At 39.7% G+C, this 25,537-nt stretch overlaps 1 protein-coding gene across 3 annotated transcripts in view; it reads left to right on the top strand.

The window, feature by feature from the left end:
* EPB41L4A (erythrocyte membrane protein band 4.1 like 4A) overlaps positions 1–25,537 on the top strand; it is a 135,165-nt gene that overhangs the window by 25,173 nt on the left and 84,455 nt on the right. For all 3 annotated transcript variants that reach the window (XM_080371233.1, XM_080371232.1, XM_080371231.1), the window contains exon 2: positions 24,469–24,573. In XM_080371233.1, coding sequence (XP_080227359.1) covers positions 24,469–24,573 — 105 coding nt within the window. The remainder of the gene's footprint in view (positions 1–24,468; positions 24,574–25,537) is intronic.

The following is a 25,537-nucleotide window of genomic DNA, read 5'->3' as shown; positions in this document are numbered from 1 at the left end:
CTGTGAAGGAAAAGGATTTTATTTCTGCTTTAAGTGCTGATTTCAATGCAGCTTCAAATTTGGAGCAGTTGCTATACACAGCTACCAACTCTTAGCTCATTTTTGCTGGCTTATATAGTTCCATAAACCTGCAGAGCCAGATCTGACAGAACCGCCTGTCTAGTAAAAGAACCCCAAGAAAGCAAAGTGCCTAAAAATCGGCATTCATCTTCTTTCAGACAAAATATTCCTTTATATTTGAAATGAAATTACTGTTTTCTTGAGCTGCTGTCATGTTTGTTTGATTATTTTACTCTTCATATAATGAAACCCAGAGCCTCAGGGTGTCTGCTGACATAGCAATTGCAATGGAACATAGAAGTAATTTTTCCAGCCCTTTCACATTGTTCCTGCTTGTTTAAGAGCACTTTTTCTCCATCAGCATTTGAATGCAGTACTGCTTTCTTGCTATAAACAAAATGACTTTTCTGTTAATAAATCCTAAAGACTAGTAAAGGGATGCACTCTGTTGGAAATAGAGAGTGGTGTCTGGTACTGAAGTGGGAGAGCAACATGCAGCGGCCTAGTGTATTTACTGAGTAATTGTCCATATTCTTTGTATGATATTATGTGATATAGCTGTGACATAAAGCACAATGGGTTGTATATGCTCCATGTAAAATTTAACTTAAGCTTTCTCAGGAGAAGACCCACAAAGTTTCTGTAGGTTCTGCTGGTCCCTGATGCAGTGAGAAAATTGGAGCACCACCAAAGCCAATGCTTTGATCTAGGGAAAGTAGAGTTTTCCCAGCCAGTAGTGCCTTTTCACCCCTTCCAGACAGAAAAAAGAAATTAACTCCACCACAGAAGTCTTTAGTTTCAGGATTGCACCCCTCTCCCCTAACGGTACATAATTTGTTCATTCACTTTCATGGTAATGTGCCTCTGGATCCTTAGTGTTGCTATTCAGGATTATTATGGAGAGTCTGACTGTCAATGAACCCTTCTGCTTCCCCCAGGAAGGGGGCATTAGGAGTGAGTAGTGATGTAGGATGTCCATGGTCATGTGAGGGAAATGGGGCTTAATCTAGAAGAAACAGAACTGTTGAGGTCTGCTTTGGCTCATGGAGTGTTTGGCAGGGCATGTGTATATCCATTACTTCTCCCCTTCCCTCTATCCTTTGCCAGTTTACTCCAGTTCTTCTATGTATCCACGCCACATAAACTCATTTGATTTCCATGTCTTCCCCTGCTGTGAGCAAATAAGGCTTCACGTAAACATCTATAAGCTGAGCATAGCAGGGGAGAGGTGGGCGTGGGTTGCACCATGGCACTTTGTGGGAGCAGAGGGTTCAGGAGGGTCTGCTGGGTTCCGCTGTCCGTGGAGAGGAGGCAGGGATGTGGGCAAGGGTAAAGGGGGAGCATCTTGTGGGCAAGGGGAGTGGGGAAGGGGAGTAATACCCTACTGCATGATGAAAGCCATTTATTTTGGTGTGCACGGAGCATGATACCTGCTGATAGAAAATCTACCCTGGGAAATGCCCTCAAAGCAAGAACATTTTGCAGCTTGGTGGTGCTGGCAACTGGTTAGGTGGATGAATGCAACTGGCAATGCTCTGAAGAAACTGGAAGGATTAATGCATGAACGAAGTGTGCAGGCTTTGAAATACACATGCTTCTGATGTATTTGTAGACAGCCACATGTCCCTCACTGGAGCTGTAATCAGAACCATAGTGCTACATCCTTCATTTTAGAGTGACATTCAGACATTAGCATTCCTGACCCAGAAACGATTCTGTCTTTGTTAGTTGGTGGTAATTTAAATATATGCAGTACTGCCTTTCCAGTAATTTGTGCTCAGTTTTTAAAAAGGCACTTTAAAAAGTGATGAGAAAGTAAGGTTTCAAATTAAAAATTACCGTATCACCTGTTAGATTGTTCAACATGTTTATTATTGTCACTATTACATTTTTTGTAATGTTTAATATAAATTTGTATAGATATCTTTCACCCATTTGACCTTACTCTGTCTTTTATTGTTTGATTATTTTACTCTTTGTACTATTTAGTAGAGGCATTTTGTCAGTTACCTTCCTTGTCTGATACTGGGAGGCACTGACCAACTCATCTCTTTAACCTTTTTCTAATAGGCTGAATATTTTAAGTTTCTTTCACCCCTTCCCAAATGACGAGCTTTCTAGAATTTCTCATGTTTTTTTTTTAAACCTCAGTCTGACCCATTTTTAATTTCTTGAAGTATAGATGCAAAGAACTAGCTACATTTCTTCAATTATATGGTAGTGTTTCCACCTTCCTACCCAGTTACTCTTCTGTTCATAGGGCTGGTATAGTCTCGCCCTGGCCAGGCTTAGTAACTGCATTGCTGTGATCTCCCATGCATTTGCTTATTCATGGTGATGCCCAAATCCCATTCAGATCTGCAGCTTTTCAGGACACAAGAAAATTAACAAGAAAATTATGCAAATTTTATGAAGTATAGGTGGTCTTGCCCTTTGCAGTTGTTAGAATGCATGCTTTCAGAAGAGCCTGTCTTACCAAATGAGTCACGTTATTTTTGCAAATAACTGGCTTGCCTCATTGTTTGCCATTTTAGTAGTTTTTGGGATGTCTACAAATCTTGCTAGGGTGGTTTTATATTATTTTACAGGTCATGCATAAACTGTTGCAAAACCCTGCCTGAAACTGGAAGACAATTCTCTACTAAAACCTGTATTTTGGGATGTATAATTTGCTCCATTTTTATTTAATTTGATTACTAGTTTGGGGTTTTTTAAGTGTTATTTTTTAACATTGGCTAGGGTAGATTTACTTTGTATAACTGCTAGAGCTGGCCAGTACAATGTTGCAGTTATAACAGGCTTCTAACTTTGAGTGTGTGTGTGTGAAAAACAGACCCCTATCATAATGGCCATTTATTTTATGCAAAGGAAATTGCTGATTTTTATTTTTTTTCCCCTGACTGTGGTTAATTATGTTGGAGAAGGAAATGTTACATATGAAATTTCTGGTGCTAGAGCTGAAATGTTATGAAACCTCTGAACAAATTCTTCCCCACTCCTATCCCGCAGAATCACATCATTATTGAACCATATCATTAAACTTCTAAAGGCTTTATTCTGTTATCTATTTACACAATTGCATTGAGTTTACATGGCAAGGTTTTTGTAGCAGGGGTCTGTAGGGGTGGCCTCTGTGAGGGGAGGAGGGGGAAAGTAAAAAGGAAGAAATGGCAGTGAGGGGCTGTTGTGGACTGATCACAACCCCTATTCCCCATCCCTCTGCAGTGCTTGGGGAGGGGAGGAGGTGGACGAGTTGAAAATGAAATGAAATTGAGCCTGGGAAGAAGGGGGAGAAGATGACTTAAGTTTGTTTTTGTTTCTGCTCTTATCCAAGTTGAGTCTGTTTTGCCCATAACAGTAACTAATGAGCAATCTCTCTGTCCTTATCTTGACCCATGAGCTTTTAATCTTATTTTCTGCCTCTGTCCAGTTGAGGAGGGGGAGTGAGGAGAGCAGCTGGGTGGGCATCTGGCAGCCAGCCAAGTCAACGCACCATAACAATGAAAATTTTTGACAAAAAATGTTAGCAGTCTTGTTTCCTTGAATTAGAACAATAATATGGTTTTGTAAAGCATAATGATAATGCTGCTCAAATTCATGAATAACAGTATTGGATAAATGGAAATATAAAAAAATTGTCATACATGTACTTGACAATAGCCATGGTGGATGACTGCTCTCCCTCCCCAGTTGTAACATCAAGTTGATTTATTTTGTTTTATTCTACCACTGCATGCAATTAAAAACCACTTCATCATCTTTTAAAAATGAACTAGTTATAAGAGCTATCTATGCATGTTTCAATCATCTTTAATTTTATTTTGTTGCTTTTAATGCACTTTAAAATACAAATCATCTTAGTCTGGCTGCAGAAGCTTTTTGGCACGTTTGACAATTTCATTTTTTAGGGTTTTATATGGCATTATAGGCTTGGTGTGAAATAACTAGGATTTTAAAGCTTTTTAGTATTGATGCGTTATAATACTATTCGTCCCTTGATGAAAATTAAAAAACAAAATTGAAGAAAGGAGGAAAAAATGCCAACATATATTATTCATGGAAGATCTTTGTAACTGTTTCTTACTGTGAGCTCCGGTCTGTGGATTTTGGAATTGCATATGAAAAATTAATTCTGGTAATGAATTACTGGTAGTTTATTTTGGAATGTGACCGACATTGAAGTGTTAAAGCTCTAAAGAGCCGAAGGTGGTAAATTAATGTATGAGAAAATTCAGTACCTTGTAAGGTGTATTTGTATTTATCTCCTAACACCTTGAATGTTGAAATATCTGATGTACTAAGGGGGACTTGCTTTTGAGTTTCTGCTTTCTTCTTTTCTCATTCTATGCCCCACATAGGCTTACTTCTTCACTATAACTTTATTTACTGTAATTAGATTAAAAGGCACAGATGTAGCTTGGTGGGCTGTAAAGAGTGTGGCTTCTGTCTGCTTCGTTTGTCTGTCTGTAGAAGGATGTGGTGTTTTTTCCAGTTATTTAACGTCATCGTAGTTGTGGTAACACTGAAGTCACCTATTCAGCTGTGAACCTTTATTGTCTTCTGTTGAAGTTTCTTCCTATTACAATCATTTTCTCAGTGGGCTTAAAAGTAAAGCGCGTATGTTGAGATCTGCTCTGCTGCCAAAATGTTACTAGTAATTTATAGTGAAAGAGATTGCTTTTATTATTGCTGCATGGATAGAGAGTAGCAGGCATGAAGACATCTCCAGGGCTTTCCATGAGGTTTTTTGATACATGCACTTGCAAAGCTTACTTGTTCCATGCTTCACAGAGCAGTATGGTTTTTTTGTATCTTCTTTAACTAATACCATGTATATCATATCTCAAAGTGGAGACTGTTTTCAAATGCACTCGTAGAGACCCAGTTAGCAGAATGAGACCTAATATTGTGGTTTCCGTTTCATACACAGTCAAGATTTTGTTTCTGTTTAAAGTATTGTTGTGCTGATTGAAGGCCAGCAAATTAGGAATGAAATTGGATTAGAGTTTATGTAATGTCTATCTTTTTCTCAAAGAAACTGAAATGTTCTAATTGAAATACATGTTAACTGGGTTCTGGAACCTCCTGTTGTGTCTTTTTATTTCAAAGAGATAAAGTGGCCTGGGATTGATTCACCTCTACTTCTGGATGCATAATGCAAGCACTGGCTGAAAAATTACCAAATTTTACATGCTAATCATGAGAATTGCTATTTCCCCGCTTGTAACGAACTCCTCTGCTGGGATGCTGGCATGCCACATGTTGACAGCTCCACAACTTCCGATGCCAGAGGCAACTGGCACAAACTGGTGCCTGGCCACAGCCTTCTCAAGTTTGCAACAGGTTTGCTGCGTGTTCCTTAGCCTCAAGGTAGCTCTGTGGCCTGCCAGTATCATGTGATCTGGATGGAGGACATGAAGGACTCACACATCCTGAGATGCCACTGAGATGTGCCTGTTTGGTAGACCTTGTGGGCTGAATTTCAAAGGATTTGGAAGACCTGCATGAGACAATAGCATCTGAACAGTTAGGTGTGTTATCATGAGGATGCGTGAGCCAACATTGTTAATAGTCCTTGTTAATGCCAGTTTTCTGTGTTCTTAAACTGGGCCGTTTGAAACATGTGTAAGTGAGTTCTCAGGTTTAAAATGTGTTCCTTTTGTGGAACCTGCCAATGGAAAATGTTGTGATTTCAATGAACAGATGACCTTCTCGTCCACTGTATAATTTGTGCATTGAGAGCTGATTCAGTTCTCTTATTTTATAGAGGAATTGGACCAACGCCTAATGCAACAGCTTTAAATCAAGATTTGCTGCCATATCTGTGTGGGGTCCAATTATCTCAATATTCCATTCCAAAACAGTGCCTGGGGCTGCAGTACCACAAATTTGGGCTGAAATTTTGACTTAATTTATTTTCCTTCTAACAGCTTTATAAAGATAAGAAAATGAAGGACCAGTAAGATAAATCTTTTCTTGTGCATTATTAACATAGATGTCTTACACACTAATTGATTGCACCTATTTAAACCAGTGTACAGGTGTAACCTGATGAAGGCATCCATTAGCTAGCCTCCTATATAGCTGAGGTTATGAAGTAGTATTTCACCCTGGGAGTTTTAGCTTGATGTTTTGGGTCATGAAATGATATAAACCCAGCATGTTTTCTTACATTTTTCTGTATGAAACAGTAAATGAAGAAGTGCTATAAATGTTCCCTGAAAAGCATGTAAATGTCAAGTTTTAAGGAGTACACTGGCTTGGAAGAAACTTTCCTTTTAGATGTTGAACTTACATGGTTGTGATGGTACCTAGCACGTTATTAGCTGAGCCAGGACTTGGAAATTACCTTGCTTACAGCTAAGAAACATATTCTGCCTTTCGAAGAATCAACTTCTAATAAATTTGGCCTTAAAACATTTTAAAATAATGAAATTACTCTCAAGTATTGTTTTGGAGATTAATTTTGAACGGTGAGGATGCTCTATGGTCTGCCTGAGTTTTGCAGGAACATAGCACTTGTTTCTGCCTTAGGGTAGGGGGAAAAAAAAAGAAGAAAACTTTCAGATGAAGCTACTTGGAATTTGGTATTCAACTTTGTATTTTTCACGTACTGTCTTTCTCATTTCCACACATAAATGAGGGATGAACTTAGCTTCAAGAAGAAAAATCAACATATCCACAGATTTGGCTATGAAATGCTTGAGCTATAAAACTATAGTAAGAAAATTATCCATGTCTTTTAACAAAAGTTACATGTAAGAGAGATGCTTTTCTTTATCAACAGAATGTTTCAAAAATATAGCAAGTTCGGCTTTGTGACAGATGCCGAAATTACACTATTGACAGCTATAGTTCAGTGCTAAGTTCTGCCATACCTGCTGTATATCATGGCATGGCTAGTTCATGAGCAGTAGTTACTGAAGAGTGAAAGATTAATTTCCAGTTTCTGTTGGAACTGGGTTGCCTTCCACATAAAGTTAGGAAGAATAAGCAAATTCAGTGTTGCATTGCCTTTTCCAGAGGGAAGTCAAAGCATTGTTCTGTTACAATAGAGGTGATTATAGCTAGCCCTGTTTAAGCTGTCCAAACAGTTTTTTCAACAGTAATAGTTCATAGTAGTATGTATAGTTAAATTCATTGAATAAAAACATGAAAGACAAAAGTAAATGTAAGAATTACAAAGTCAGTCATCTATGTTGTGATTAATGCTAAGCTATCAGATCATACTGTGCTTGAAAGGGCTTCTGTGTGGGTCACTGAGATGCTTGTGCCATTGTTTCGAAGTGGACCTGTTAGCAGCATGGTAATTTATTGAAAGAAGGCTGCTTGAACTAAGAGACTTCTGTTAATAATTATTTACAGGAACTCATGACAAGTATTGCTGGCCTAGAGTTTTCTAATTATTCTCTTTAGAAACTGCTCAGAGGTAATGTTGCTGGAAATTGTGCTAAAGGTAGACAGGGATTAATGGTATGATTGACTTTATGTATAACCTATCTTTTGGTGTGTTTGCTTTTAAAGTTAAGAAGACTTGCTGGTTAACACTAGAATATTTCACTGTAGGTAAGAGTTGTAGCTAATATCTAAGAGCTCTGGATAACTTTTTTGGACTCCTGCTTTGCTTTTATATAAATATAAGCAATGTAAAAGTGAACATAAAATATTTTTGAGGGAGTAGTCCTTATGAGTGTGTGCACTGTGAATTAATCATATGCTATCACACTTAAAAATATTTTTCAGTTTATGTATTTATAACTTCAAAATATGTTTTCAAAAATAAAAGTGTATAACATTTGCCTAAACAATATTTTATAGCCTTGGAACGACAAGTGTACTGTTTTGAAACTTTTCAGTAACAAGGTACTGATAGTGCCTGTTGACAGGGTGTCTCTACAGGCTCTGTTAGGAGTTGGGAGTTTTGCAAACTACTTTCCAATTTTTTTTCCACGGTGTTTGTAGTGGTACCATTATATACATTTCTTTTAATATTTTTTATATGAGGAAGAGGTTTCTTACATCCCTGAAAGCCAGGGATAAGGGCTTCCTTACCGCAAACCACTTTTTCCATGTTCATGTTCAAGCCAAATGCAAGTAAAGTGATACAGTGTTACGGTCTTTTGTAGATTGTTTGATGTATGACTGTTAAGCTACATGATAGGATCATTTAAGTTGGAAGGAACCTCTGGAGGTCATGTAGCCTAGCTGCCTTCCAAGTTAGAGCAGATTGCTCAGGATCTTTCCCAGATAAGCTTTGACTATTTGTAATGGCAGAAGCTCTATAACCTGTGGGCAACCCGTTCCTGCAGTTACTCTCCAGTAAGGAATTTCCCTTACTGCATCTTGTGATCATTTCCTCTTCTTACACTGTGCATCTTTGATGAGTCTGGCTTTGTTGTTTCTTACTGCAGCTACATCCTCCCTTGACGACTTCTCTGCAATGCAGGCAATGTAGTTCTCCTAGACTTGTTATATGTTCACATGCTGCAGCCCCCTAGCCACCTTTGTAGCCCTCTGCAGAACTTCATCCCAGTTTAGCTTTGTACAGGAACTTGGGTGAACTTACTGTTGTTTCCTTTTGTCTCTAACCTACCAGAGGTCTTTGTTTATGGCTGTAGGACTGCAAACACTCTTTGCTTTCACATTAACGGTGGTGTAGTATAAAAGAAGTTTCAGGCTGAGTGGAAAATTCAGAAGGCATGCTGGGCTCCCATTGGTGTGGTAATCTGTGAGGCTGGGGTATCAGAACACTTTACAGCACTTTGCCTTTCAGCTGAATACCAAAAAGGTGGTGAATTCACCTTTGCTGAAGCTGCATTGGACCATCTTGTAAACTGCTAACTTGCGGTGTTAATGACGAGTGCCAGAGGTGCTGTGTTTGATTCATACACCCTTGTCCTCTCTACCCCATTTATTTCTGCTTAGTGATGTTCCAGAGGTAACAGAAATGTATGGGTTTGGTCTGTGGGAGCATATCATGGCAATTTTGTCTGGTTGCATTTAATCTCATTTCTATTGATCCTGTCCTCCAGGTAGTTTTCTTTCTGTAAGGTATGTCTGTTCTCTTCCTTGGCACTTAATTTTAGATTGGCTTTGTATTAACTGCAGAAATGCAAAAAATGCTAAGTGAGATATGTTTCACCCCCGGTCTTAGAGGAACTTGTTTTGGTAATGTCCCTTTAAAAAATTTAAAAAACTGTGATTTGTCATTAGCCAGCCTGTCTACTTTACAGTTCCTCTACTAAACTATATTAAATTTAATTAATAATGTCTGATGTGATACCAGACCAGGTACTTGATTGAAACTCAGATTGGTGAGATGTACTGTGTTTTCTTGTTCTTGAAAATCACTTCTCAGCCATGAAGAGTGGTTCCTTAGTATGTCATAACAGCCTACCACCAGCAAAAATGTGTCTTGTTGCATCCTGTTGTTTACCTGTGTGGCTTTAATAATATTTAATTTATTTTTTTCATTCTGAGTTCTGTATGGTAGAGAGGTCAGACTCGCAAGTCATTTTTACAGAAGAGGTGGCTTAATCAATGTGGTATGACTCAGACAGCCAGTACAGAATGAGAAATAGGTGTGAATTATCATGCCTGCCCATATGTAATATGCAAATAAGATATCTTTTATTTCTGTCTAGATTATTATGATCATAAATTATCAATACTTTTTATATGTAATCTCAGATACTAATAAGCCTAGAATTCTCCCATAGTGGTAGAGATGTGAATATCCCTGTAGTCAATATGACTGCAAACAGTCTTAGCTGTTTCATGTCTGGCTTATGAAGGCAGGTGAAAATAAGTATTATAATATCTATAAAATGACTTGGAGGGAAACATTTGTCCTCTTCATACTTCTAATGGCAATCTATGCTGTTTGTTACTTTTAATGAGGCATCTGTTTCTCAAGGAAATTACCGGAAGAATTTTGCAGCAAAATAACCCTTTCCATAAAACAGAAATCTTAGACTTTCCAGTCTAAGTTCATTAGGTCTTAAATTAATGCTTAATTTGGTAGATGTTATCTGTTTAAATGCTTCTGTGAGGTGCAGGTTTTTTGACTAGTGTCTTGTTTGTGTGGTGAATGCAGCATTAGGACATAATGAGCTGAGTGTCTGGCTATGCCACCAGTCAGCTTGTCAAACAGAATTATTTTGAAGCCTGGTTATGCTGCTTGGGTTTGACAGTGGAGTTACATACCTTTTCTCGTCCGTGACAGATCTGAAAGCAAACATCGTATAGAAGAACGCAGTAAGGCTTAAAATATTCTGCTGTTTGGTATATCCACAATGTTTTTGACTTTTCAACAGCTGTGCATTTAAACTATAGAAACATTTCCTTTAGATTTGTCACCTTGAACAGTACAGCCAACGGCTTTGTAACAGTTGTTTGAACACTGGGTGTTTTCAGGTGCGGCGAATTGCCTGGAGGACCTCACTGAAGCTAATCTAATCTGTGTCAGCTGAAGATACTGGAAGGTCTTGACTGTCTGAGGACTTGCTGCACTAATAAAATTAAACAGATGGGAATCTTTCCCTTACCGTTGTTCGGTTATTCTGTAGCAATGCATTTATGATCCTTAAGAAATAAACTTGAAATTGGGTATCATGACCAGGAGTATTTCTTTTTCTTCAAACCTGAAAGAAGCAGTTACATACTGAATGTAAGGTTCAGTGGTGTACATTTGAAGTGTAGACTTCCTTAGGATAATTTGGGTCATTAACCTATTTTAGCTACCTCGATCTTGCTATTGTGTGATGATACTTTATCTAGGAAGAAAAGGTTGAATTCTTCTCTGATGTAGCTCAGGTGTATTGACTTTAGTGGATTTATACCAGAAAACAAGAAGGGGCCAGTGAATGCATAAGTGTGTGTTTTGGTGGGTAGCATTTTGTTTCTCATTACAGAAAGGATGAATGACTATGCTTGTAAATGTGGAGGTGAAAAATGGAAAAATTTTGATTCTTACTATGCTACTGAGGGAAGAAGTCCAGAGAAGGCTTTCCTATCATATCAGGAGGAGCTTTGGTAATTATACTAAAAATACACGTAGGCAAAAGGAAGTCACTACAAATGCACAAACATCTCAGTCCTTAAATATTTAAATACCCTTGCTGTCTTACCTTTAGTGTTAGAAGTACTGTAGTTTCAGCAAGAACATGCAGTGATTTTTCATTTTTGCTAATTGTTGTTTTTTAAACCAAGATTTAATCCTGTAATGACAGACTAAAGCAGAGCGATACGGAGGGCATATTTTAGAGTTTTACCTCAGGCCTATAGTGATGAGAAACTGCCCCTCTCACCTCCAAACAGTGCTGCCAATCAAATCATTTGGCCTAAGTGATAACTGTCATCCTACCTAAGCTGAAAGCTCTAGTGTTGTTTGGGTTATTGCAACTCTGAACAGGACAACAGATGAGCTTCCTTCATTTAGCAAGACAGAAAAGTCAAATTTTTGCTTCAAAAATCTGAAATTGTCAAACCCAGCAACTCTGAACTGAGCAAAATATGTGTCTTGGTTTCTGAGTACAGCAGCCTGGATGGACTTTTCTCGATGTAGCTGTGCAAGTGGAGGTGATGCTTCCTCTTACTTTACTTGCTTTCTGTTGTCTTCACTTGATTATCATACGGTGCTGCTTCTGTGCCAAAATGTGACATCCCCAAATTCATCAATTCCCTTTCTTCAGGAAATGTCAGCAGCTTATTTGAGGCTTTGATAATGTCTTCAAAGCACGGTGTCAGTGCTGCCTTTCCTCACAGTGTTCCCAAGAGTTTTTGCTCCCATGGCAGGGACTGACAGCCAGGTAACAGCTGAGTTTATAAACGCCTTCAGCCAACTCTAAAGTGAATAGATGTGAACAGTTTGAACATAGGATGTTAGTTAACCCAGATGATCTTTGATTATCCTTCTATCTATGAGTTTTTTTCTGAGTGTTTCTGTTTTTTTGTTTGGTTTTTTTTTTTTTAGATTTGGATTAGAATATGGGGAAGAGACTGGGTTAGTGTTGTCCACTCATCCATGGAAGAGGGGGCAGTCACTGCCTTTTGTGGGGTGCTGCATGGCAGCAGGTCCAGGCTTGGCCTCAGAAGTGCCAATTACATTAGGTAATTAACTCCTTCTTAATAACTGGGTGAATTACATGTACATCACTGGCTTAATGTTGTATTCCTCCCAGGCCCAAGCTAGATTAAGTCTCATTTTTTAACAGCTTAACTACATTTAGGAGTTGGCAAGCTTTCTTTTAAAATGTCATGCGATTGCATAACGGGATATACCACATGCCTTGGAGACCTGTGCTGTGGCTGGGATAACTAATCACTCCCTCACTAACTTGCGTGGTTTGAGGGACTTGTTCATTTTTGTACTGATTAGATACCTATAGCTTAAAATTCCCAGCAGGTTTCTGACAGACATCAGCAGGCTATAGTATGTCCAAATCCATTAGATTTGTACAGTTTAGCTGAGAGATCTGTGCTACCCTGGTTTATTTTCAGTGAGACCGGATGAGTTATGCTCCTAAGAGCAGCTCAGCGGAGCAAGAGCAGCTGTGTCGGCTGGCATCCATCACCTCTTCACAGGGAAGGGGATGTGTGGCACCTCTGGCATCTAGGTGAGCAGTGGCTAGATTGGTTACAACTGCCAAGTTCAGTGAGAATGTTCTTGAGGACAGTTGCTTTGTGGATATTTGTACTGCACGGAATTGTAAGATAGAGTTGACAGGGCAGATAAATGAGTGCCTTGGTCTTTTTTTGTGGCAGAGGCACTGTGGTACAGAGTGGTACAGGAGCAGAGCCTGGTAGTAGTGCTGGGATGAATCTTTACTGTCGTGTAGATGGATACTGGGCCAGCACCTGTTAGGAAATAAAATATTTGGTTTAGACTTTTATGGTGGAACAATTTTACTGAAAGCTGGCTGGGAGGTTTTGAGTCATGTAGAGCTGCACCTTTCTGTGGGAAGGCAGTCTGCTTGCGGTTTTACTATCTGTCCTCCATTTATTAGCTACATGGAATGAAATTTCCAATCTCACCCTGGCTAGAAAACATCAGTATTTTGGGGGCTGCTTTAAATAATAAAACAGCCGCCTCAACTTTTAAACAAATACAGTTATTTAAAAATAATTTTAGGTATACATTGTAACTGTGTACATTGAGTTATATATGTATTTTAAAGTTCTGATTTTGGGTGTTATCTCACGTAACAGTCCTGTTGTGGTGGTTGTCAGCAGAGGAGTTTTGTGAGTAAGGGTTTATATCAACAGAAAAAAAATATGCAAAATTTTTAAATCTTTATTTTAAAGGAAAGGCGCTTAGTAATATTTCACTCTGGGTTATGAGTGTCATGAGTGTCACTGACTTCATAATAGCTCTTCAATAAGTACTACCTGGGCACTAGCCCATTGCCAAAGTGATGAGTATAGGCATGGCTGAGGTCCACATGAAGTGACATGCCTTAAAACCATACAGAAATGGTGCTGCTTAATTAAAATGCAAGAGGGAACCTAGGAGCTACTACTTTATTCAGTTCCACTGAATATGCTGCTACTTTTACTGTAAGAAAACCGTATTATTTTATCCTCAACCAGTGAGATCAAAACTGGAAGATGTGAGCCTCCTGTCTTCAAACAAAAGGGTTTTTTTACCTTTGGATTTTAGTGTGGGTAGGATCACATCCAAATCACACAGTAAGTTATATTTAATGTAAACAAAAGTAATGATGCCAAAAGTCTTATGTTCAACACAGATCAGAGAAGAATCATTTTGGCTTCAAAATAATGGAGCTTCAAAAAAATGGATGTAACCAAGCACATTTCAAGTAAGGTAAAAATGAAAGTAGTGATTTTCTATTTGAAATTTAATGGTCTAGTCTGCTGAACATGTTATGATATGCCTGCAGTGAAATAAGTGCATTGGGCATGTCCAGTACTTTAATTTACTTTAAAGCATGAATGTTTGAGGTTTATATCGTGTTCTGTGGTGGGGTACAGCTGCAACAGCACTGGAGATACTCTGATGGAGGCCCTTGATGATACTCTAGTGGCTTACTTGCAAGCTTGTGATTTAAACAGAAAAGTTTTTACAATCAATCTTCAGTTTCACAGTTTATTTTGCTTTGATAATAGTCATCAGGTTTTACTGTTAGACTGCTGAGAGGGAGCTGGCATCTGTTTACTGCCTGGGTCCAAACAAAGGTGATTAAGCTCATGACTCCAGTAGCTCCACTGTGAGCAATTGTTTGCCTTACGCAGAGTTTAGGCTGAAGGCTTGAAATCTTATTTCTAACTTTACTCTAAGATTCTCTGCCTCAAAAGTGAGTAATAAAATCCATATTGATATAAACAGGGTCAGATTTTCACTCAACCGTCAAAATTCCCTCTGAGCGGAAAAGCTAAATGAGTTATTTTCACATCACTAGTGGATTCTAAACAGACTTTTTTTTTTGTCTTCTGGTATCAATCGGCATTGTTTTCTAAGGTGAAATATGTGATTTCATGTCTGTATTCAGAAAACTGATTACAAAAAAAAGTTTTCTTTCTTGTATGACATGTATTATGAGCAGACTCATGCAGTACAGTGGAGAGCCACCCTCTTTAGTAAAGGATAGCATTCCTGAGGCATGTTATTAATTAACCTCCTGACTCTGATAATGAAGATGCTGCAAGGATCCATTCTTCATTAGACTGTGAGCGCTGAAGGGGTAACCACTCACACCTCCATAAACACTTTTTTTAGTGAACATGCATATATTTTGTACTAAATGTAGAGAAAGAGTCTAGTTCTGCAAAATTCTGTGTGCTGTATTTGTGCATAGAACTTTATGCTATGCTAATCTGCCTATCAGCTGGGAGTCAAGAAATTCGTCCAGTGTTGCACATGTAATCTCTTTATGTTCTCATTAAGGAGATGTATTATGAAAGCGCTGATTAAGTAAGGCTTTTGTTTTATTTTTGTTTCTTCAGTATGTGGAATATTTTCATTGGCACAGGTAGGCAGCAATATATGTATCATATATCTATATCTATATCTGTATATATATCATACATACCTTATTATACCATGTATAAGATGCTCAGTTTCTTGTAGATTCTATATCAGAGAACAAAAACCTGTAGGAATAAATTTCAAAGCCAAGGTATAGCAGTTCTTTGTTTTCTATCCTCATGTTAAAAACACCTTTCCCCAAAAACCTCTATATATTAAACATTATTAAAAATAAAGAAATTGTGGTAATTTTATTTTGTTGATGAGTTTACAAGTTAATCATGACAGATTAGACATAGTTTCAGAAAAATCATTCTGGATGATCTTTGAAGATACACAGTGTATATGAAATCTTGTTTTGTGTGCATAATCAAAACTGTGATGTATCTGACATTTTTACTGGTCAATAAAAAGATTTTTCAGAAAGCTGTCTGTAATGTTACATGCTGTAAACTTTCAACACAGATTTAGGTTTGATGGTCAAGGAGCTACTGGATGTTGGCTGGTTGAACAGTGACCTTGTTCCTGTATGCGAATGTGCAAAATTGTGTTCTTATGTATACGCAGTTTTCCCATAACATATAAAGGCACTTCAAAATACACTAACCATTTAAGTTAACAAATGAAGACCAAGCAGTGAGAAAGTAGTGTCCTTGTCTGAATCACTGGGATTAACATCCAGTTACCACTTGAAAGGTTTAATTACTAAACCAAGAAAGGAATAGACATCACAGGGTAAAGGAGAACTGGCTAAAATATGCCATAGTTTCCTTTAAAACCACACAGAATATTTTGTGCATTACTTTTTCAGAGTAAGAAAGCTGGGTTATCATTACGCTCCGTGCCCAAGAACTAGTTCAGAATAATATGGACTTTTAAATAAATTCTCTGAGGAAATATCCATAAATTCCATCTGGAAAGCCTGTGGAATCTTCCTGAATGGAAGGTGCTAGGGGAGGGTAGCTACCGCTACTGAAGTTGCTTGGTCTGTTCGTTCATTTGCCAGTCATCAAGTTTGGACCTCTATGATGAGTTGTTATTTCACAAAGTTTTGTTCAGAACAATTTAGTTATTTCCAAGAGTGAAGCAAGGAAAAAAAATTGCTGTCAAAACCAAAGAAACCCAGACAACTGTTGTCTGACAAACTCTCGAAGCAAAGACTTGGTAACTGCTGTCAGTATGGTCACCGTGCCAGAAATGTGGTGTTCTCTGTGCTTTTAAAGATATGCCCACAACAAGCCTGTTTGAGGTGCTGAAATATCTCTGTTGGGAGAGTTTTCCTCAAACTTTTATCAGTTAAATCCTGTAAGGATATCTCTCACTGTCCCTATCTGGTCCCAGTGGCTACACATCACATGTGTTTCTGGTGCTTGAGTTTGAGCACCAGAGCTGAAAACAATTTTCTTGCATTGGGAGCTGTCTGATGTTTTTCTGCATTACCTGTCCTGCAATGCAACACTGTGGAGAAATTTCCTTGCTTGATTTTTGTGGGGACAAGGGCCAAACTGGTGGGAGAGAGTGAAGAGGTGGATTGGAGAAGGGTCAAAGTAGAGGAGGGAGGAAGGACCTGTGATTCAGTGCGCAAGGAGTTCAAGGAACACGTGGGAACCAGTGTGGATGACAGGCTGAGGGAAGTGGCAATGTGTGTGACAAGGGACTGTGAGCATGGAGGCCGCTATCTGGAAAGGAGCAGGTGGTGGAAAAGAACATGGAAGTGGGAAGTGGTTAGGGAAGACAAAAAACCCCAAAACTGACATGGTAGGTAGATCTAGTTAAGGAACTCAGGACTAGCAGCCAGGGATGATGAATTTTGCCAAGGAGAAGATGATTATAGTCCTGTGTGGGCTGGATGGAGGGGAACAATTGATTGTAATACTGACAGTAGATACATGCACAAGGCTGAAGCAGCAGTTTGCAGGTTGCTTTAAATTTTTATTCTGTGTGTCATTATGTGAACTTCGTACTTTGCTTGTGTGTTTGTTTATGTGCAGGGATATCGTTCTACAAAAAAATCCTGGCTTGGATTCTGGTTTATCTGAATATGCACAGCTGAAACTGCAGTGTATCAGGAACTGATTGACAGCTGAATGATTCAGGATTTGATTGACAGCTGAATGAGGCACCCTTGCTGTGAGTGTGGGGGTGAGGGGGCAGGCAGCACCAGTGAAGAGCAGCTAGGAGCGGTGACAGATACATCCTTCTTTTCATTCCCCTCTGCTGCCACGGGTCTGTTGGAGTCCTTCCTTTCCCATGAGGGGAGTTTTTTGTTGTTTTTTTTTCTTTTTTCTTTTCAGTCAAGATTGTTAAAGTTGAAGGCAGCCAAGTACCAGTTAAATGGTAATATGACCCCATGCAGTGTGTGGCACTGGATAGCAGCTCTTCAAGACAGCCAGAAACTTTAGAAGGGGCAGGAGAGAATGCAGGTGTATAGAGTTCCCCATTAGCAGCCATTACAGACTGCTAATGAATAACTTATTCCTGCACCCGTGCAAACCTGTTGACTGTTTTTTTGTGTGAGGGGTAGATAATAGATAATGAGCATATCTAGAAAACTCCTTTTAGAACGGAAATACTCACAGTGTATCTTCCGTTGCTCTCATGTGGCATGTCTGTTTTTTTAACAATGGCATTTTTAAAAACTTCAATCTTAATTTTTTTCTAACAAAATTCCAGATGGTTATTATGAGAAATTTTAATAACAATGAAGTTTCAGGTACAATGAAATCAGTTTTATTGGAAGCACCCTGGCAATCAAATTACCAAAGCTGTATAGAGAAAGTATGTACATTTTTTAGGGTAACAAATGTATCCTTTGGCCTTCTGTCAACGTTTGCAGGGGGAAGTAATTTTCTAGTCAGTCAGTCAAAATGAGAAGTTAACTCCATCAAACTGGAAATAAAACATTTCAATAATTAAAATGGTACAATGTTTTGGAAAAGCTTTTTGGGGATGTGGTGAATCATCATTACATAGACTGTTAAAGGAAAGTATGTTTCAGTGAAAATATATTGAAACACAGATGAATCTTAAACTGAAAATAAGCACTTTCATATATGAACTACAAGTTTACACATAAAAAATCTGTTGTTGATTGGTGGCAGTGTAGACTCCATTGAATTCAGTACCAAAATATCCAGTTTGCAATTGACAGGTAGAAAGAAATAGCTTTACTAGCCTGTAGGAGAGAAGCAAATGAAAATACCACGATGTTTTTTTTGGCAGACAGGGGCTCTGTGCATCCTGATTAGGGATGCTCCAGAAGGAGACCACAAGCACCTGGTAAGGCAAAAGGCAAGCACATGCAAATTTATAATGCATGCACTCTCACAGATTTATTTGAAATAGTTCCCCATGAATATGGAAGACGCATCCCTTTGGACCCACCAAAGGCTGCAAAGTTGCAAGAAGCGGAGTGGCTCCCTGGCAGAGCAGAGCTCTCATGGGTGCGTGGTGGAAGATGAGAGTTCATGTCCCAGCCTGGGGCTGCCTAGCAGCAGGCACCTGCCAGGGTAGAAAGGGGGAGCCGGGCACACCAGCTACTCTGCAGGAAGCCCCTGTGCAAACAGGCTGCCTGCAGCAGTGCATTGCCCTGGGACTAGGGGGAGCAGGGGTCACGCTGCCCACCTGGGAACAGCACTCATATGGGGAGCCCACAGAGGCTGCTTCACCTAAATGTCACCATCCTGCACTGTGCAGGCCCCCTGCAGGCAAATCCCACCAGCAGTAAAAGCAGTGGGGCTGTGCAATTCTTCCCCAAAGGACAGCGCATAATGCTCATGCTTCAAACCCAGGGAACAAGGGAAACCCTGCAAGTGCAGAGGCACTGGTCTTTGGTTGTTTCTGCAGAGCAAAGCTCAGTGCATCCCGAGCCTCTTGATTCTGACTTGCAGCACCTCCACAGGACAGCTCTGGTTCGTACCCAGCCTGAGCTGCCTTCAGAAGTGCCTCAGCAGAGCTCACTCTAAAGGTCAGCACTACATCATCGGGTGTGCACCTCGCAGAGGGAAAGATGCAAAAGAGCCAAAGACACGTGTGCTCTGAAAGGCTTGTTTAACGAAAAGGGCTACTCTTTTTCTTGTATTTCCCTGTGAGAGTGCATGGGAAGCACATGCATTATAAACTTGTGTGTACTTGTCTTCTATCTTGCCAGATGCCTGTGGTCTGTTTCTGGAGCATCCCAAATCAGGATGTGCAGAGCCCCTGTCTGCCAAGAAGATACACCAGGTCACACAGCTGTGTGTTAAGAGTATTTTCTGAAAAGCAGAAGAATTATAGTAACCAACATCTTAACCATTCCAAATAAGTGGGTTTATGTTGTATTTTTAAATTTCATTGTTATTATAATGGTTTCTTTCTTTGATGTAAGATTTCTTCAAAGTGCCTGGGAATGTGATCGAAATGATCATCGGTCATTCAGTCCTTCAGAGCAGCTCTTTTCTGTGAAAAGTTGAAATGCTTTATTGTTGGTACCATAACTCATCTGTCATACAGCAAATGCAGATTTATGGAACTGGGTAATATTAATATTCAGGGATGGATTAGTGAACAGATTTTTAAATCAAATAGATAAGGCTGGAATGTCTCTACACTGAACTAGTTGCTGCCATTTTGCGAACTATCTTTCATGGCTGATGAGAGAACAGTTTTAAAGCATTAGTAAGTATTTAATTACATTTCCAAAATTTAGTTGTCTTTCCATTACTTATTTGCTTGCTCTAATTGCCCTTTGGTGTCTTCACTGGACTTTGATTCCTGCTTGGAGCATTTCTTGTAATGTGTATGCATGTACAAAGCGCATTACTATACCAAGTAAATGTAGTTGCTTATATCTACCCCCCAAAAAAGAGCCTACTGAGCTGAAGTAGTTTCCCATAAGCTGAGTATTTTTTTTAATATTTCTTTTTAACTTTTTTTCTTCTGTGTAGGTTTTCTCAGTGTCAAGTAGATCATCGATCTGTGACAAAGCCTCAAAGTGCACTCTAGCCAGTAGTTACAAGGGGAGACGCTTAACTAGCTGGAGACTGTGCTCCCAGGAATCTTCCTCTCTCTTATGGAGTTGGCCCCTACGTGGATTTTTAAAAGTATTTATAAATTTGGGACAGATACAGTAGTTGTAAAACCAGACTAATAAGATGAACCTTGAGACACTTGTTTAGAATAGCATTTTCTAACTGGAATGCATTAGATTGACCATTAGCAGAAACAAAACGAGTCTACAGGCATCTTAACATTCAGCACTTAAGAGTGGGTGCAGCAGGTTACGTCCAGCAGAGAGATGAGATGCTGTGTTCAGTTCTTCATCCCAGAACAGACATGGAGAGATCTGTGCATGTGTCCATACATTCGTGAGGAGTTCTTAGAAAAAAACCTCTGAAAACAGGCTGGTGTGTCTGCTGTCAGCAAAAGAGGAGGAGAGAGGGAGGGGTGGATTAGTACGATTTGGGTGGTACATTTGTATGATGTATACTTAGGGCAGACTGTGGTATTATATTTGCATGTGTTAAATCCCCAGTTTATGAGAGTACTTTCTTCTGTTCTGTGATTGTGTTGCGGAATGCCTGCACATATAATGCTAATGTAAATCCTTCTCTGTTTGGACATTCATTCTGCAAATTAAGGTCAAGTTATTTTACCTAGGTGAATATTTGTAAATATTTAGCACTGTTAATGTAAAGATTTCTCTATGCTTCAACAGGCAGATATGCAAATTGAGGCCTGGACGGTTGGCTGCTTTGGGGAAAAGGGATGTTTACTCTCTGTTGGTAGAGACCACCAAGAACTTGGATTTTGAAGCCTTGTGCCTTGGTGCTTTCAGAGATGGGAGGTAGTGGAAAGTTGCGGTGGTGTCTGGTCTTTTCTGAGCTTGAGCTAAGGGGGTAAAATGGACAAAGAAGAACAGTGGGAAAGTGCTGTTTGGAGACAGCTGTTTCTGTAACATATCTACCAGGAATGGGATGACCTGGTGGCCCAGCTCACCCTCAGTTGCGTGACTGTACACTGCCTTTGCGCATAATTTTTATCTCTCCTTAGTAACCTTTACTTAGGGCAAAATACTGCAATTTGCTCTCTGAAAATGCTGCGTAAAGTTTACTGTCTGGGGGCATGTCTACCTCAGTATAGCGATGCTGTCTGGCTCGTCGGTGCACGTGGGGTGGTGCCGATGCACACGTTAAGGGCCGTGCTTGCTCTCTGTCCTTCGTTGTGCACTGGCATGGAAAGCACTGGTGCCCACGCTGCATCGTCAGGACGTACAGAGCACTCCTGCACTGCATGGACGCTGGCTGCCGTCTAGTACGTAGGTGGCAGATCCCATGTGCTTCCCACTTGGAGGGCTTGTTAGCAGCATAACACACCCAGCCCTGTACTTGAGGGGGAAATGTGGGAATGTTACACTTCTGAATGTCTCAGTGTGATCGTGTGTTGTCCCCCATAAGCATCCTTCTTGCTTTTCCATACTCTTAATACAAACTCCCTTGTTTAGCATTAGAAACCTTCTGCTCTTGTTCTGTATTGTTATCTCTCGGCAGTATACAAGCAGAATAACTAACTCAGCATCAGGTGTGACTTTCCAATAGACTCTAACAATGGTCATGGCCGGGGGAGGCATCTCAAAAGGCAACAGTTATCTTCAACCAAAGCTGTAGGCCTTTTTTTTGAGTGAAGGCTCATGGACTCATCTGCATCTTCCTTAGCATTTATGAGGTGGTAAGAAGTAGTCTGTGGACTGAACTACTTTCAAGAGAAAGGGTTAGTAATGGATGGGTACTTAAAGTAAAAGAGGCGATGTGTTGGTGGTTGGTTGTTTTTTTTTAATACAAAGAGGCTTTACTACCTACCCTGCTTTTATTTCAAGAGAGGGACTAGCATCCTACAGAGGTAGACATTGCTGCACATCTTGCTTTGTCTCTAAATTCAGTTAACATCAGTCATGGATCTGATTTAGCCTGCATTGCTGTTCAATACAAAAGAGAAAATAATAATTAAAAAAACCAACTAGAAAAACCTCACTGGAGCTAAAAAGCAATGAACATTGTGGAAGATAAGGATTCCTGGTGACTAAATATGCAGTAATGTGAATATGTTAAAATATAGTTCTGGATGTACCATTTTTAAAAGAATGATTTCTTTGATTAAAAAAATACAATTAAATCAGATCTCTCCTGAATGTTCTGGCTGTCATTTTCTTTAGCCAGTAGAAACCTGCCTTTCTGGTTTATGAAGCCACAGTGCTAACATGTAAAGCAAGATGTTATGACTCATTTGAACAATTCTTTGTTCTCTCTTGAAAGCATTGCTGATGATATTTTCAAGCACTTGGGTTTACCCCTAAGAATGCAAGCCTCTAGCAAGTCTGAGCTTAATGCAAGGCAGGTTATGTAATTTTTGCAATGCCGTATGATGTGAATGCAATCCTGTTAACATCTTTGATAGTTTTGGTTTGCAGTTTTGCTGAATTTTGCTGTATTTTTTTTCAGGAGAAATAAGGTGTCTTTTCATAGTTTGTAAAACTTTCTTCAAATGTAGTAAAAACATATTTTGCAACTATGAAGTAGCCGTTTAGGGATTCATCAGCAAAACTGCTTTCTTAACTCCGCTTGAAAAGGCAATTTACTTGCATGAAACCCTGAAATCATGTGGCTTAATATAAGAACTTTAATTGAAAATGAGGTTGCAATGGTTTAAGCAAGGGTCAGTGTTTTTATCTGAAGAGTGCTTCTCAGTGCTAGGAAAATAATAGGTTAAGGAAGGTGGTGAGGTTAGAGGGCTGCGGGGGTACCTGCTGGCTTTCATCCTGGCAGTTCCCTTGTGAAGCACTGCCTTGTGTACATGCAGACATTGCTGAAGGATGTGAAAGGGATTGATGAGGAGGGCTACAGGGACAACTGCACAGTCTGTTTTGGCTGAGGATAACCAAAGTGTTGAGCATCTTGCTCCTGTAGAGGTGGAGAACCCCCAGCCGTTGTAAGTTGGATTGGTTTTGCTCAGCATTTTCCCACAGCTGGACCACCTGTTTCTGCAAGACCTGCAGCAATGGAAGTGTTAACTGAGCTGTGTCAAGAGAATAAATTAACAGGCATTTTATGTTTTCTGTCAGCCTAGCAATATAAATAAAAAGCAGTAGAAAAGCTTTTTATGTGTTGTTACCGTTTATCTCTGAAAAGGAAGAGGAGAGTCTTTAATTTCAGTCAAACCAGCTGTGAGATGCGTGTGTTTCGTGGGGATAACACACTAGCTTTAGCCCCCATGGGAGGAAGTCTATCACAAAGACTTTTTGCGTAGAACCCATTGCAGTTCTCAGCTGTCTGAAGACTTCCAACCAAGAAGGCTAGCTGTATCCTAACCTGGTGCAGAGAGCCTTTTTGTCACATTAGGATCCTTGATTACTCCCAGGAGTGTGTATTCTCATTGTAAGAATTGTAAGATGCGTGAATGGAAAACTGACAGCTTCATCTTTGCTGCTGCATTATATCCTTAGTTTTGCTAATAAAACTAACTGACGCTATGAATAATTACTGGACAGACAAAGAGCAGAAAGGTCATTGAAAGCAAATAGATTTGAGCTTCACAATCACAGAAGCTCAGCATGCCTTAGGTGGGCACCACTCCATGTCCCCAGTAAGCCATGGTGCAGGCAGCTCTTTTTATGCTGTCTGCACAGTTAACCATGTCCAAACCCTGGGGCTCTGAGCAGTTGGTTGTGGAGCAACTTCTGTCTGTAACACTCTTCTGACATGCAGTAGTACCCTGTTGGAAGTGTTGCCATCATTTATTTGTGCAGGTTATTTGGAGGCAGGGCTGCTTGTTTATTTTGAGCTTTTCTTGTGTCTGTTTCTAGATGCCTGCCCAATCCTAGGTTCCCAAGACATTGTTGTACTGTTTAAATGATAATGGAAACAGTTCCAATGGTGAAGGTGATTTGCCTAATATGGCAAGTGAATGATGAAATAACTGTGTGCTTTTTAGTGGGACAGATCTCCTGTATTATTCTGCTTTATCCAAAATGCTAAAAGGAGATTTAGTGTGTTTCTGCTTACTTTAATAATTTTCCCCCAGAATTGTTTTCTGTTTTGTGGCTGATAATTAAGTCTCACTGAACATGCTGAGGGAATATGTAAGTACAGTTGTTTAGTGTAAACAACCTGTATGATGGCTCTACACTGTTATACTGGGAACCTTTCAAGAACATCTCCTTGTAACTATTGACCTGCCAGTTACCTAATAGTATTGACAGAATGATTGATTATACATGTATGAGGGCAAAATATTTTCTTTCTGTACAGCTGAAATCTTTGTTAAAGACACTGGGAACTGCCTCCTTTTTTTTTTTTAGACAAAGCTAATTGAATGCATGAATGCTACTGCACATAGCTGACAAAGGCAGAACGTCTTTGTGAAAAGGCTTTGTAAATTCTTTCCCACAGAAGTCAACGAAAGGGTCGGTTGTCCTGGGCTACGTATTTCGTCACTTAAACCTAGTGGAGATAGATTACTTTGGACTGCGCTACTGTGACCGAAGTCATCAAACGGTGAGTAAGAGAGACCACAGACTGGATTTTCCATATGTAAGATTGACCCTGTTTGTGCCATTTGTGAGTAGAGCATTAGATTGTCATGCTTTCACCAACTTGCACTATTTCCTGGCTCAGGTTCCAGTAATAATTTATTTGTGTTCATTTGCATCAAAGTCTTGGAATATCCATTCATATCTTTGATAGGAACAGAATCAAATGCTAAATGCTGTTGTAAACTAAATGAAGAAAGTGTAGATATTACAAAATTATGACATGGAAGTAGGATTATCTTTTCCCTTTCAATACTGTGCCCTGAAACCTGTGCTTGGTGCACTGTGCTGTCTGGCTTCACTTGTCCCTGCAGTGTCTGGGAAGGAATGTCCCTGAACATGTCACAGGCTGCTTCACTTGGACCACTTGCTGAACGCCTGTGTCAGAATATATTGCATGGTTGGTGTGGCAGCTGCCTCTTCACGTGCAGAGCTCCAGGAGTCAGGGTGCTGGCAATGACATTTTCACTCCTCCTGGCCCATCTCTGTGTCCTTGAGCCTGTTGTCTCTTGAGCCTTCTTGACAGGGACTCACCAGACATCTGAAAGCTTTGTCCACCTGGAGATTACAGTCCTAAATGGGTAAGAAAATTGAAACCCGGCTGAGATGTTTCAGCCGAAGCAGGCAGTGGCTCATGGCAGCACTGTCAGGAGTGCCCCCCCAGAATGGCCTGTGCAGCGTTACTGCAGTCAGAGGTGAGGAGCAGGGGGTGCTCAGCAGGTGGGATTGTATAGGGTGGTCTTCATATTACCTTAATTTTATAAAGGGAATGATGCCTGGCCTGTGGCTAAATTAAGTCAAGCAGTTAGGTTTTTAAAGTCACTGTTCTGTGCTGAGAGTACTGCACAAGACCCTGACCTCAACAGATGCCACGTTTCATCTAATAATAGGAAGTTTTTGAAAGGGCTAAGTATTTGCCTGTTTCTTCT

The sequence above is a fragment of the Falco punctatus genome (assembly GCF_963210335.1).
Source record: "Falco punctatus genome assembly, chromosome: Z".
Classification (NCBI taxonomy): Eukaryota; Metazoa; Chordata; class Aves; order Falconiformes; family Falconidae; genus Falco; species Falco punctatus.
Note: the sequence above shows the minus strand (reverse complement) of the source record. Positions and strands in the feature narration are given on the sequence as shown.